The sequence below is a fragment of the Heteronotia binoei genome, chromosome 5 (assembly GCF_032191835.1).
Source record: "Heteronotia binoei isolate CCM8104 ecotype False Entrance Well chromosome 5, APGP_CSIRO_Hbin_v1, whole genome shotgun sequence".
Lineage (NCBI taxonomy): Eukaryota > Metazoa > Chordata > Lepidosauria > Squamata > Gekkonidae > Heteronotia > Heteronotia binoei.
The window spans coordinates 43,455,923-43,471,706 of record NC_083227.1 but is presented as its reverse complement, the minus strand read 5'-3'; the positions used below and the strand labels follow the sequence as shown (position 1 = coordinate 43,471,706).

The following is a 15,784-nucleotide window of genomic DNA, read 5'->3' as shown; positions in this document are numbered from 1 at the left end:
TTTAATGAGACTTCTGCTCTTTGTCTAGTTTTTGAGCAAGGTTGAGTAGGGTCAAGTAATATGCTTGGTTGCAGCTGTGGCATTGGTGAAGAACCTGGCACTGTCCCTGCCATGGAAAACAGCTATATCAGATCTCAAAAAAACTAATAATTGGAAATGCTGGTATTGTAATAATGCAAAGGGGGATTTTTTTGTATCACATCTGGTAACACTGCACAAGAACTATGATCTTTTGAAAAATGCTATTAAATTCAATTGAGGAGATGGATGAATTATAGAATATCCAGGGATCCAGGAGTCTGCTGGCTGAATTGTATGAAAGAAGCAGTTACAGTGTGTATACAAGAGATAATTCTGAATGTGAACAAGATTGACTGCTGGAAAATAATGGCAAGCGTCAACTGTCTTGTCTAAAGTAGAACAGGAATGGAAAGCATGGATCAAATTAGAAAGAGGGGGGAAGTGAGAGGTGGAAGAGAGATACCACTTTATGATTCTTGGACATTGTTTATTAGCAAAGCAAATGGCAATTCTTTAGAATAGCTTGACAATATATAGTTAAGAATTATTTACCATGTGCATTTGCTTTATTATAATTGAAACAGTTCAAACAAATGTTTTTAAAAAGGGGAAATCACATAATGCACCTGAGTGCTTTGCTTATGCTTTCACTTTTGTACAACTATAATACTAGATTACACTAGTTCACTCAGGGGCAATGAATAGCACTGTATGGCACTGCATTAACACCCACACATGTGGAAAATTCAGTTCTGCAGCATGGTTATCCAAATTCTGCACCAAGCAAAGCAGGCTACTGTGACCTGTGAAAATCAGATTTGCATGATTTGCTTCTTTTGTGTGAAATATTCTGATTATAATAATCATGGTGAGGGTATCTATAAAAGGCACCACCTTAAGGCCAGAGGGAAGCTGAAAGAGAGCCTTTGATTCAGAAACAGACATTTTGGATGGGGAGGAAAGAAGCCACATGACTCTGAGAGCCAGTTTGGTGAATGGTTAAGTGTGTGGACTCCAATCTGGGAGAACTGGGTTTGATTCCCTACTCCTCTACATGCAGCTGCTGGGTGACCTTGGGTCAGCTACAGTTCTAGCAGAACTGTTCTCCCAAGAGCAGTTCTCTCAGAGCTCTCTCAGCCCCAGGGTGTCTGTTGTGGGGAGATGAAGGGAAGGAGATTGTTAGCCATTCTGAGACTCCAAGTGAAGAGCAAGGTATAAATCCAATCTCTTCTTCAACTGTTGTGTTTTCAGTATGTAGTCTTGAGCAGCCACATTATTTGTTATTAATATATTTCCAGTGCTATAAAGTTTAGAAAAAATCATAAATGAAAGGTTCTTGAGAATCTGAATGCTATGCTCGTTGCTGCATTCTGTGTTTTATTCTGTACAGCACTTGAAATTTTAGAATAGATATATATTACTGAACAAGAATAGCTGAACAAGAATAACTGAAACAAGTGATTCTTGTCTGGAACAAGAATAAATGAAATTCCTGAGATTCTTGGTAGAAGTTCTTAATATGCTGCTGTTCTGGAACTAGCAAGTACTGATTTTTGGGAAACTATGTATTTATGCACCAACATTCAAGGGAAACAAAACTTTAAACCTGTCCTTCTCACATGAACATATCTCATACTGAGTTGGGTCCCTGGGCTATCAAGATCAGTATTTTCTGCTGTGATTGGCAGAGTCTCCCCAGGGTTTCAGACAGAGGTCTTTTGTATCACATACCATGCAGAGGATGTACCACTTGTGCTATGATGATTTCCTGACCACACTTGATGCAGTAAGAGAACTGGAAGCCCCTTGTCTGTCTTCTAGTCCTTGTTTGGGCCATTTCAGCTGGCTCTCCCAGGAGAATGTCGACAGGATCCTAGCAGCTGTGAGGCCTACCACCTGCCTCTTAGATCCATGCCCATCCTGGCTGGTCAAGGCCTGTGGGGATGGAGCCTGGGTCCCCCTGGAAGAGATTGTCAATTTGTCCCTTTTATCAGGGTTTTTTCCAGTGGTATTGAAAGAGGCAGTAGTATGGCTGCTCTTGAAGAAACAATCATTGGACCAGTTGGTTCTAACCAACTACCGCCCAGTATTGAACTTACCGTTCTTGGGTAAGGTAGTTGAGAGAGCAGTTGCCGAACAACTCCAGGTCTTCCTGGATGAAGCATCTGTCCCGGACCCATTCCAGTCCAGCTTCCGACCTGGCCATGGGGTGGAGACGGCGTTGGTCACTCTCACAGATGACCTCGAGAAATCTGGATCGAGGCAGATTGGCGTTGCTGTTATTGTTAGATCTGACAGCAGCATTCAATATGATCTTTTGACCTACTGCCCCACCGACATAGGAGTGAAGGGGACTGCCTTACAATGGTTTTCTTCTTCCTCCAGGGTCAGGGATAGAGGGTGGCAATTGGTGACACTGTCTTCCAGCAGTACGCATTAGAATGTGGAGTGCCGCTGGGAGCAATCCTGCCGCTGATGTTGTTTAACATCTATATGTGTCCCCTTGCCCAGTTAGTATGGAAGTATGGGTTGGGTTGCCATCAATATGCCGATGACATCCAGCTGTAGCTGTTGATCGGCGGCCACCCAGACTCTGCCCTGGAAAATCTTGGCCATGTGCTTGAGGCCATGACAGGGTGGTTGCAGCAGAGCCGACTGAAACTAAATCCATCTGAGGTCCTGTTTCTGGCCCGGGGCAGAATAGGTACAGGAAAAGGCTTCCAACCATTGGTGGGGCACTTCTCTTGCCGGCGCTGAGGGTCTGGAGCCTTGGGGTGATCCTGGATGACTTATTGTCTATGGAGGCCCAGGTCACTGCATAGCAAGGTCTGCCTTCTACTATCTATGGCAGGCAAAACAGCTGACTCCCTACCTATCCATTCAGGATCTGGCCACAGTGATCCATGCAGCGGTCACTTCCAGACTAGATTACTGCAGTTTGGTCTGTGTGGGCTTGTCCTTGAATCTGATCCAGAAACTCCAACTGGTGCAGAATGCGGCGGTGCACCTGCTTGCTGCAGCACCTATGCGGACGCGCATGCAACCAGTGCTTTGCCAGCTGCACTGGTTACCAATTGAGTACCGGATCTGGTTCAAGGTTTTGATTCTGACCTTCAAAGCCCTGAACAGCCTGGGACCAGCATATCTGCGAGACAGCCTCTTCCCGTGTACCCCCTGGAAAGCCTTATGCTCCATGGATCAACATCTGCTGGTAATCCCTGGCCCACAAGAAGTCCACTTAGCCTCATCCTGGGCCAGGGCATTCTCTGTCCTGGCACCTACCTGGTGGAACAAGCTCCCGTTGGAGATTAGGGCCCTGCAGGGACTGTTGCAGTTCCACAGGGCCTGTAAGACAGAGCTGTTCCACCAGGCATTCAACTGAGGCAGCGGACATTTTGTTATTCTGTGGCCTCCCTGCTGTAAGTGCCCCAATGAAATAACTCTGTCGACCCATTTATCTTATACCAGCTATATGGATGTATGGAAGGAGTGGAGGCAACTGATACCACCAACTGCAGAATTGGAGTTTGTTTTTAGACTATTGTTTTTAGTTTGTATACCGTTTTATTATATGTATCTGATTTTAACCATGTATTATTTAGGGGGAGGGATGGTGGTAGAGTGGTAGAGCATCTGCTTGGTAAGCAGAATGTCCCAGGTTCAATCCCCGGCATCTCCAATTAAAAAGGGTCCAGGAAAGTAGGCGTGAAAAACCTCAGTTTGAGACCCTGGAGAGCCGCTGCCAGTCTGAGTAGACAATACTGACTTTGATGGACCCGGGGTCTGATTCAGTATAAGGCGACTTCATATGTTCATTATTGACTGTTGTTATCCACTCAGAGCCCATTCGGGAAAGGGTGGACTATAAATAATAAATAAAAAAATAAAAATTCTTAGGCCAATGCCACACCAAGTTTAATAATACTTAGTGGTTTTCCTGCTTCTGTATTAAATGTTACTTCCACCTCCAGCTCCATAATTCAGTTACCTCCTGGCTGTATCACACAAGTACCATTTCATTCCCAACTCCACTGAGAAACCTTGAGTGGCATTATATTTTTACCTACAAATGACGAAAATAATTGCAGTTTGTATTGATTTCCATGTCTAGTGCAAGAAACATCTCAGTCCCATTATGAATTGGTCCAGAATGTTCTCAAAGACAAAGGTGAAATGGAGCAGACGTTACTGGGAGTGAAGAAAATGCTGGAAGATGTAAGTGTGGAAATTAATCTTCATTTGACTGAACTTTATCATTGCTTTTTCTTTTCTTTCTTTAGAAAATACCAATTATCAAATTGTAGTCCTGAGATTCATCTTGATATCTCCTGTTATGAAATAATTATCAGTTTTTCAGTTGCATTTCATAACCAGGGCATTAGTTTACTGCAAATCAGAAGTTAAAATTCCAGTTCACTGTCAGCATAATCCATTTTGCAAATTGCCAAAAAACCATAAAACTATATTTGGACTCCCCTCATTATCATCATTTTTTTTTCAAAATACCTCTTCTTGCAACCTCAGGAATGCAGAAGCAGCTAAAAGCTACTATTTCTGTATAAAGTGTTGTGGGCAAACTCCCATGTCAGGTTACGGAGGGACTTTTAGGGAACTGGCAGTTTATGGCACTGAAGGGATTCCATAACTAGGCTGATCCTGCATTGAGCAGAGGTTGGGCTAGATGGCCTGTATGGCCCCTTCCAACTTTGTGATTCTATGATAAAGGTGAAGGGTGGAAACCTCAGCTCCTAAGCTTATCTATCTTAGTCCTGCTCACAGATATGGTTCTATTTAAATCTGAACAGATGTTTGCTGGGATGACACAGACTACTAGAAACAATGCCAGCCTTCTAAACAAATCAGTGGCCGTTTTCGCACTAGCGTTTACTCCGGCGTAGCACCCCATTTACCTCCGGATCTTTTCCTGGTTTTCGCACCTGTTGCTCCAGCGCTGTGGTTTGCTCCGGTGCTGCAGGGGTTTCACGCCGGAGTATCTTGATCCACCTGCTTCCGGAGTTTTTGAAAACCTCCGGATCCACTCCAGATCCACTCAGCAGAGTTTGCTGTGGGAAATCCATCCACGCCGGATCGACTGCTTTGTGGGCGTCACCCTCTCCCTTTCCGTCCTCCCACCCCATCCACCCCCTTGGCCAATCATCAGCCCTTCGCGGCGCTTCCCCAAAGTGCCCGCACGGCCATTTTTTTTTAACTTCATATTTCTTGCGTAATAGCGATATTATTGCTTTTCCGCTGTTGTGTTAGTTCGTTAGGTCCCCATTGCAGCTGCAAGCGCCAGCCGGGGAGGGGGAAGAGCGCGGAGGAAATCCCAGCTTCGCCACCCGGGAGGGAGCGAGGCTGGGAAAGGAAGAACCTGCCACACACACACACACTAGTGCTGGGAGGCTTAAATGTAAAAGCTTTCTCCAGTTTGAACAACGTGTAGTGTGTCGCCATAACCATTTCGTTATAACGCAGCCATTTCATTATGGCGCAACCATTTCGTTAGTTCGTTAGGTCACCGTTGCAGCTGCAAGCGCCAGCCGGGGAAAGGGCAGAGCGCGGAGGAAATCCCAGCTTCGCCACCCGGGAGGGAGCGAGGCTGGGAAGGGAAGAACCTGCCACACACACACACACACACTAGTGCTGGGAGGCTTAAATGTAAAAGCTTTCTCCAGTTTGAACAACGTGTAGTGTGTCGCCATAACCATTTCATTATGGCGCAACCATTTCGTTATAACGAAATAGCGTTAGTCCACGCAGCCAGTGGAGGCGACTGGGGACACCCAGACGACTCCGCAGAGCGCGCTGAGCACCCGCCAATCACCATCAGTGGCGGGAAGTTTTTTTTTTTTTATAAACAATTTTTATTAGTAACATATGGTAGTAGAACTATATCTACAACTTATAAAAAGCCTAAAGTGTAAAAAAAAACATCATTCTACCCCACATCTTACTTTTCTCCCACCCCTCTCCCCAATAATTGACCCCCGCCAGTGTTATTTAAAAAAAAACAAAAACAGATATTAAAGGTACCTTTAACTATCAAGAAAAAACAAAAATTGATTAAGAAAAAGATCCCCCCTTCGAAAGTTATATTCTTGTCTTAAAGGTCTTAATCTTCAAAAATTGTCCAATGTCCTTTTATTTTCCACTCTTTTTCTACATATCTTCTGAATTTCTTCCACTCCCGATTAAAAAGTTCTAAATCGCAGTCTCTTAGTTTTCTTGTTAGCTTGTCCATTTCACTCCATGACATAACTTTTATAGTCCAGTCCCATTTTTCTGGTATTTTTTCTTGCTTCCACAACTGCGCATACAATGTCCTAGCAGCTGAGAGCAAGTGGCGGGAAGTTGACATCTAGATTCTCCACTGTGAATGCTTCTGTTAACACATAAAGGGCTGTGGAGGATGCTACAGCTGCAGCCAATCCATAAGCAGAAGCGGCACACGTGACGCTCTTGTTACGTTGTTACGTAGTTACGCAACCAGACTTGCACTTAAAAAAAAAAATGATTGACAGGGCATCGAACTCAAGTCGATGCTAGTGCGAAAACGATTTGAGCCGGGGCTTCATGGAAAGCGACTCCACTAAAGAGGCAATGTGCGAAAACGAGAAAAATGATCCGGACATAATTGCGCCGCGGAATAAGGGGAGCAAACGCTAAGTGCGAAAACGACCAGTGAAAATTTCTCCCCCCATGGAATTAGAGAATAGTGCAGTAAGAGCAAGATAATATGTATAATAATCAGTAGAAAAGACTACAATTCTATGTCCTTTATAAATATATAATCTATCCCATTATTCTACAGTCCTAGTCCCTTTGTAGAAAGTTCATCCTGAACAATTATTTTGCAGTTTGTGGAATGCAGGAAATGTGGGGCCTTCCTGACCTTCCCATAGAGGCCATTTCAAAAAGTGGGCTGTGCAACAGAGAAAGCACATGGGCAGGCAGCTGTTGAGCTTACCCACTTGCAGGTGGGCACATTCAGAAGACTTTTTCTTAGGGTTGCCAATTCCCAGTTGGGAGCAGGGGATCCCCTAATTTGGAGGCCCTCCTCCTGCTTCAGGATTATCAGAACATGGGGGAAGCAGTTTGAATGTCTGCCGGGCACTCCATTATACCCTATGGAGACTGGTTCCGGTAGGGTATAATGGAGAATCAATCTGTGGGTATCTGTGGCTTGGGGGGGGGAGCTGTTTTTTGAGATAGAGGCACCAAATTCTCAGCATAGCATCTGATGCCTCTGCTCAACTGCCCTTCCAAGTTTCAAAAGATTGTACCAAGGAGTCCAATTCTATGAGCCCCAAAATAAGGTGCCCCCATCCTTATTTCCAATAGAGGGAAGGCATTTTAAAGGTGTGTGCTTCCTTTAAATGCGATGGCCAGAACTCCCTTCAGAGTTCAATCATGTTTGTCACAACCTTGTTCCTGGCTCCACCCCCAAATTCCCCAGGTATTTTTTGAATTAGTCCTGGCAACCCTATCTTACACTGTGTTATCTCTCTTGAGTTTCAGGGAGAAAGGCAGGCCATAAATGAATAAACAAAATAGACTATTTGGATAAAAATAGCCTCTTTGCCCAGTGCTTGCCAGCACAGATAGGATGGAATTGCAACAAACAGCATCACTTCTGTTGTGAACTCAGAAGTTACATCCCCACATTGGCAAAATGTTCTAAGATTAATCCAAATGTTCATGGGGAAAACTAGGGCTTTCTTTTTTGAGCAGGAACACATAGGAACGCAATTCCAGCTGGTTTGGTGTCAGGGGGTGTAGCCTAATATGCAAATGAGTTCCTGCTAGGCTTTTTCTACAAAAAAGCCCTGGAAAAAACCTAGAGAACTGGGTGAATCCTAGAGCGTCCCACTGTTGCACCACTTCCAGTTTCATGCTAGAAGTGATATGGCTGTGGTGCCCCCCCCCAAAAAAAATTGGATCCATCTGCTCCACAGAGTATCAGTGGGAGCAGTGTGGCCAAGGACACACTTGGTAAGCTTCATTTGGCTCTAGCTACCCTTCCCTTAGATTGAAAGCTCAGTTGTACCAAAAATAACAAAGGAATAAAAAAACCCACTGTTGCAGTGGTGTCAGACTAGGATCTGAGCGACTGGTTTTGAATTCCCACTCTGTCCTGGAAGCTCAGTGGATGCACTGGGATCAATCACTCTCAGCCTAAACTACCTCACAGGGTAGTTGTTTTGCGGATAAGTTGGAGGATGGGAGAGCTATCGTGTAAGCTGCTTTGGATCTCCACTGGGGAGGAGATGTAGGATATAAACAAGCAGAAATAAATAAGCTTGAACAGTGATCCATTATTTCCTCATCTGACAGTGTGTGTGGAGCAGTGCCAGCTTGAGAGTAAATAGCGCCCTAAGCAGGCGCCTCCCCCACCAGCGCCCCCAGGTGCGCTCTGCTCGCCCCCCCGCTGCGGCCACCACACTCCCCCCTGCTATCGCTGCTGCCGTGGCCACCACCAGCCTCCTCCTGCCTGCCGCTGCTGCACTCCACTTTCCCGCCCGCTGCCGCCATGGCCATCACCAGCCTCCTCCAACCCACCGCAGCTACACTCCACAATCCCCCCCGCTACCATGCTTCACTCGCTTGCCCTTCCCATGCTTGCCACCCGCACCTGCGCATTTAACCAAATGCACAGGCGCGGGCTGCAATAAGCCAATAGGGCTGTAGTTGTAGCGACCGGGGGAGGGGGCAAGCGAGCGGAGAGCGGCAGCAAGAGGAGCGCAGTGGTGGGCCGGAGGGGGCTGGTGGCAGCGACCTCAGGGGCAAGCAGAGCACGGCAGCGGGCAGGAGGCAAGTGGAGGCCGCAGCGGGGGGCGGTGAGCAGAGCACTGTGGCAGGCAGGAGGAGGCTGGCGGCCGTGGTGGGGGGAGGCAAACTTGCCTGTTGCCTTGGGCACCGGAGGCGGGGGGAGCCCAGTTCAGCGCCCTCTGCCTCTTGGCGCCCTAGGCAACCGCCTAGTTTGCTTAGTGGGTGAGCCGGTCCTGGTGTGGAGCAATGTCGGGGCTCTGTTTGGAGGACCTGGAAATGAAAGTGTTTAAATATCCCCCACTCTCTTCTTGCCTGTAGGGACTGCAGGTGGGAAAGATGGTGGATTTCCCCTTAATGTACTTAGTCACTAAGAGTACATGTAGCCCGATATTTCTGATATTTGATAATAATCTACTTCAGCGGTCAGCACAAACATCAAGATCTGCTCCAAGCATAATGTTGTCCATCCATGGAAATAATTTCCATGAAGGGAAAAAAAAACTGTTGTGTGAAGATAGCATGAATATTTAACGAGGCAAGTTTTTGTATATTTAGAAGCCAATGCTTGCAATGGATTCCAAACAAGTCATTATGGCAAACGTCTGTGCCATTGTCATAGATGATGCATGAGTACTTACTACCCCACTCCCACATCCTACATGAAGATTACTTCCAGGTGGGCAAAATATTATGTGTGAAGTGGCCTCTTAGTTTCAAAAGGAAGCTCAGTAACCCATTAGTGCATGAGGACTGTAGGACTGACTGTTCTAGATTTTTAACTCGTATTGACTATCTCTTTATTTATTTTATACATTACATATCAACAGATATAGCACCAAAGAAATTAATTTTATGCATCTTGGTTTTAATAATTGCTTGATTTTTTATTATATTAATATTGTCTTATAATCAGGGCTTTTTTGTAGAAAAAGCCCAGCAGGTGCTCATTTGCATATTAGGCCACACCCCCTGACATCACCATTGTTTCACATAGGACTTTTTTGTAGAAAAGGTCCACCAGGAGCTCATTTGCATAATAGGACACACCCCCTTACACCAAGCCAGCCGGATTTGAGTTCCTGTGCATTCCTGCTCAAAAAAAGCCCTGCTTATAATAGATTATTGTATTTTATCATGTTACTATGCTGTTAGCTGCCCTGAGCCTGTTTGCAGGGAGGCGGGATACAAAAATAAATAAATAAATATTGCCTATTCTGCTTTGCTCAGAACAATGTGGAATTCTCAGATCTGAAATCCAGCCAGCGATTGCTGAAGAAAAGTCTGGAGCAATTAATGGCTCAGCAGAATGAGCAGCATTCGAAGCTCTGCGAACAGCTAGGTCACTTGCAGCTCCCTAGTCTTTTGGCAGATTTGCAGGCCTTCATTTCTGCACCCAGAACACCCAGTCATATAAAGGACAGTGCTGCGCAGACCTCACCAGATATGCTGTCAACCAATCACTCTCCCACTTCACAATTAAATGCTCCTCCTGGAAGCAAGTTCACTTCTACCGTTGGTGCCTCCGGAGGCAAAGAAAATGTCAGCAAACAACAGAGGAGGGGTATTCTAACCACAAGCCAGGATGACAACAATACTCTTTGTACCTGCCACTCTGGTCCAGCTGCTCCTGAAGATGGCAGGGAGGGATGCTGGCTACTTACTCAAGAACCGTATCAAGCTACACCAGTGAGGAGAGTGATCAAGAGAAACAATCAAGCAAAGGGACTCTGTGCCGTGAGGCATGCACCATTGACCTGCAGTCATGCTGACAGTGGGCTCATGCAAACACATGCACAGAACCATGAGAAGCTGGCTACAGTCCACAAAGTGCAAAGTAAAAATACTGGAAGCAGGGTGAAAAAGGGAAGGTTCCAAAAATGCAACCGGAGGAAAAGACAGTATTCTTCCAAGAAAGGACCGCATTCCAAATACATTGCTACCCACCTGAAGCAAAAAGAAATCAGAAAAGAGTGTGCTGAGTCAGAGAGGCTGCAGCGTTCTTACCAGGATTCAGTAAATCAAGAAAACACTTCAATTATCAGTCAGCAAAACCCACACTGGATTCAGAATAGGATGGCAGAGAAATCCAAGCTTTTGTTCCAGTCTGATGAAAAAGTGCAGCATGTACCCAATCAATGGGAGATGTCTGGAGTTAAAAAGAGAGTGGACATTTCCAGCATAAGCAATAATAGTTTCTGGGCATGCTCCTCTCCAGAAAGCTCTTTATCCCAAAATCAGATGGGATGGCTCACTCTTTCTGAGAATCTCTCACCCACCTGTGCTGCATCAGCCTTGCAGAAGACGACAACACGCTGCCCATTGTTTTTTGACAGTGATTATTCTGATTAAGAATGTTGTTTTTCTTTCTCCCTCTTTCTTTTAAGGCATATGCCAGGGATTGTATATTAGTTTAAAATATAGTTAGAGACCCTTTGCAAGTTGTGAGCATAACCTTTTCCTTTATTCAGAGCATCACAATGTAATGCCCAAAGGGAAAAAATTAATATAGCTTTGAGCCAAGTGATGGACTCCTTACCCTTTTAAAATATTTCTTCAGGACTGTTCAGATGTTCTTTATGGGAAAAATTCTTATCCCCAAAAGACTCTCAGGCTGCATTCATGCATCTTTGGATGTAACACCATGTTGTTGCACTGTAGCAAGATTTCACGGCTGGATTCTCCTGTGTGCATGAGCCAATTCAGTTGCAAACTATTGCTACAGAAGCAATAAGAGTGAAGTACCTGGCAATGTATTCCATGCCACCTCAGACTTTTGCATGCTGTTCCACACACCTAGACCGGGCAAAGAAAGTAACATTTGATCCAGGCTGCACTATTTCAGTTTATCCCCCCCCCCCCCACTCAAACGAATGGGTGTTACAACAGAAATTTGTTGGAAGGAGGTATCATGGAAAGAGATCATGACAGCCTACCTCAGATTTTCTTCCTTTCCCTGATGAGGCCAGGGGAGGAGTGTTCGAGATTTCTACTAGGTTGTGATCTCTCCCCCCCTCCCCCCATAAGAACTGTCTGAACAAGCCTCTTGCTAACCTTCCACACAAGCATGTAATTTCCTCCAAAAAGCTACTGCCATACTTATTCACAACGAGGCTGTGCAATATGGAGAACATACTTGTGTGGGATTGTGCACAAAAATAATGTAAAATATGTAGCTGGTGCCTATTTGTAAGATATGTGCCTACTTGGAATGTATTGGTTAAGCATCCATAATAAAAGCTCCATAAACTGAATTCACTTCTTGGTGGAGTACCATTTGGGTTGAAAAGGTTGCAGTATTACACTCCAGAAAAAAATACCCCAGGAAAGAATTGCTATGGTTGCCAATCCCCAGTTGGGGGCAGGGGATCCCCTGGTTTCGAGGCCCTCCCTCCCCTTCAGGGTTATCAGAAAGTGGAGGGGGGCTGAATATCTGCTGTGGGCTCCATTATACCCTATGGAGGGGATAATGGTGAATTTATCTGGGGTTCCAGGGGGGCTGTCTTTTGAGGTAGGTGTACCAAAGTTTCAGCATAACATCTGGTGCCTCCTCAAACCCCCAAGTTTAAAAAAAAATTGGACCAGGGGGTCCAATTCTATGAGCCCCAAAGGAAGCTGCCCTTATCCTCCATTTTTTCCAATGGAGGGAAAACATTTAAAAGAATACAGTCCCTCTAAATGTGATGGCCAGAACTCCTTTTGGAGTTCAATCATGCTTGCCACAACCCTGCTCCTGGCTCCAGCCCCAAAGTCCCCAGATATTTCCTAAGTCAGACCTGGCAACCCTAAAGTACTCCCACATGGTGGGCTGTATGTGTGAAGGAGTCTTGTTGAGGAGAGGTATTTAGGAGAAAACATGATGGACAAACATGGAAAGACTGATGGCCACAAGTGTGGATGGCTCTAAAACAGAATTAGATTCACATTGGAGAAGTCCAGCAATGGCTAGTAGAAGAAGACCGCCCTTCTCTCTGAATCAGAGACTCGAGCAGCTTACAATCTCCAATATCTTCTCCCCCCACAACAGACACCCTATGAGGTGGGTGGGGCTGAGAGGGCTTTTGCAGCAGCTGCCCTTTCAAAGAAAACCTCTGCCAGAGCTATGGCTGACCCAAGGCCATTCCAGCAGCTGCAAGTGGAGGAGTGGGGGATCAAACCCGGTTCACCCCTATAAGAGTCCGCACACTTAACCACTATAGCAAACTGGCTCGCCATGGTGACTAAAAAGAACCTCTATATTCAGAGGTAGTAAACTTTTGAATACCAGTGCTAGATAGGATTGTCAGCTCTGGGCTGGGAAATATCTTTGGATTTGTGGGTGGAGCCCAGAGAGAGAGGGGAGGTGCCATAGTCACAATACCATTGAGTTCATCCTCCAAAGCAGCCATTTTCTTCAGGGGAACTGATCTCGGGAGTCTGGAGATCAATACCAGTGTGGAAGGAGCTTTGTTAGAAGCTCCTTGTTCAGACCCCTGCTAACAACAAAGATCCAGACAAAACAGCTAGGAAAGAAATACATTTATTTTACTATAGTAAAAGGTCCCCCAGCAATCAAGGAAAGAAGACCTTGAGAAAAGTAATACAAGCACTTATATATATAATGAATATTCAGTGGTTCTGGCCCCAATTTAATAACGCTGCTCCATTAATTACTTGTTACTGCAATCACCTGCCTAATGACATGTTAATGTCTTATGCTTTCCCTTTGTTAGCACATTATGTCTTTTTCTAACATTCTTGTGTGGCCTTCAGTTGTTCTCAGCTGCTTATTTCCTGAGAAGCAACTTTCTGAAACTTGGAAGAATGCACAAGTCTATTGTTGCCATTCTGTCGTAAAATTTATTTGTTCTAGTAAGTAAACTCACAGGGAGAGATTGCCAATTTCCAGACAGGAGATTTTCAGGTCTTAATTTAATCTTTGTCCTTCACACTTCTCCCTCTTGAAACTCACTTCTCAGTACTCATATCTAATGGCAGAGCAAAAATGCACACAACTTAATATACAGCAGAAAATTCTGTCCCTACAAGGCATAGAACAGGGGTGGCCAAACTTGCTTAACATAAGAGCCACATAGAAGGGAGGGAAGCAAGCAAGCAAGCAAAGAAGGCAGGCAAAGAGATGGGAAAGGAATGAGGGAGGGAGAAGTGGAAAGAAAGCAACTTTAACTTTAAATGAATTCTCCAAGTTGGTCAATGGGGCAGTGGAGGCTTTGAGAGCCACACAATATGTGTGAAAGAGCCACGTGTGGCTCCTGAGCCACAGTTTGGCCACCCCTGGCATAGAAGGAAGTATATCCCACCTTTTAATAACCGTTTGGCCCATAGAGAGACATCCTAGATACAAAATAGGAGTCAATTGCACCTTTAAGACCAACGTAGTTTTATTCAGAACGTAAGCTTTCGTGTGCATACACACTTCTTCAGATAATAATAATAATAATATTAATATTATTATTATTATTAATAATAATAATAATAATAATAATAATAATAATAATTTTTTATTTCTATCCCGCCCTCCCCGCCGGAGCAGGCTCAGGGCGGCTCACAACAGAAAACACACATTACATCAATTATACTTATAAAACATGGTTAAAACAATTACAAATTATTAAAATTAACTTAACAATATGGCGTTATAAACAGGTTTCAGATGAGGAATGAGGTACAGTAAGCAGAGTACAGTAAGCATAGCTGGTGGGATTTGGAATGCCAAGTGGTACAAAGTTAAAAACCAATAGCAGAATAGTAAAATTAACAAATTCAGAAAACCTTTGATCTGGGTTGCGTTAGCATGGGAAACCATAAAACAGTAACATGTCAGAATGTGGGAATGCCAATTATTCTATTGCTAATAATACTGCTAATAATACTAGTAATAATCATCACCTGCGACTCCTTGAGCGCTTTCACCAGCGCTGCCTTCGCACCGTCCTCAACATCCACTGGAGTGACTTTGTGACCAACACTGAAGTCCTCAAGAGGGCGGAGGTTACAAGCATCGAAGCACTGCTGTTGAAGACGCAGCTGCGCTGGGCAGGGCATATTTCTAGGATGGAAAACCACCGCCTTCCCAAGATTGCTCTGTATGGCGAACTTTCCACCAGCCATCGAAATAGAGGGGCACCAAAGAAGAGGTACAAGGACTCCTTGAAGAAATCCCTTGGCACTTGTCGCATCAACCATCACCAGTGGTCTGACCTAGCCTCAGATCGCAAAGCATGGAGGCACACCATCCACCAGGCTGTCTCTTCCTTTGAGAACGCACGCATAGCTGGTCTTGAGGACAAAAGGAGATTGAGGAAGAATCGCACTGCTACAGCACCAACCCCAAATCAGACTTTTCCCTGCAGCCACTGTGGCCGGATCTGCCTGTCCCGCATTGGTCTTGTCAGCCACCAGCGAGCCTGCAGCAGACGTGGACTACTGCACCCTTCTTAAATCTTCGTTCGCAAAGTCAAGCCGAGAGAGAGAATAATACTGGGAAAGAAATGCCTTCTTTTTGACCCAGATCAAAGGTTTTCTGAATTTGTTAATTTTACTATTCTGCTATTGTTTTTTAACTTTGTACCACTTGGCATTCCAAACCCCACCAGCTATGCTTACTGTACTCTGCTTACTGTACCTCATTCCTCATCTGAAGAAGTGTGCATGCACACGAAAGTTTACAGTCTGAATAAAACTACGTTGGTCTTAAAGGTGCAATCGACTCCTATTTTGTTCTACTACTTCAGACCAACACGGCTGCCTATTTGGATCTATCCTAGATACAAGGCAGCATCAGGTTAAGGTCTTGGGCTCTGTCCCTGTTTGTTAGCCCTCCAGGGCAACTGTTTTAGCTATCGTGTGAAACAGGATGCTGGACTAGATGAACCACCACCGGTCTGATCCAGCAGAGCTCTTCTTATGTTCTTATTTGCCTCCCACTATTCTTTCTCTCACAGCCTCCCTCCCTTGTTTTCCTTCTGACAGGTAAGCTAAAACAATTGATCCTTCT

At 45.0% G+C, this 15,784-nt stretch overlaps 1 protein-coding gene across 1 annotated transcript in view; it reads left to right on the top strand.

Moving 5' to 3' along the window:
- Window positions 1–11,179, top strand: part of IHO1 (interactor of HORMAD1 1) — a 58,000-nt gene extending 46,821 nt beyond the window's left edge. Inside the window, exons 6-7 of the mRNA XM_060238262.1 lie at window positions 4,133–4,236; window positions 10,018–11,179. Of these exons, the coding sequence (XP_060094245.1) occupies window positions 4,133–4,236; window positions 10,018–11,139 (1,226 nt within the window). The 3' untranslated portion in view covers window positions 11,140–11,179. The remainder of the gene's footprint in view (window positions 1–4,132; window positions 4,237–10,017) is intronic.
- Window positions 11,180–15,784: the final 4,605 nt, after the last annotated feature.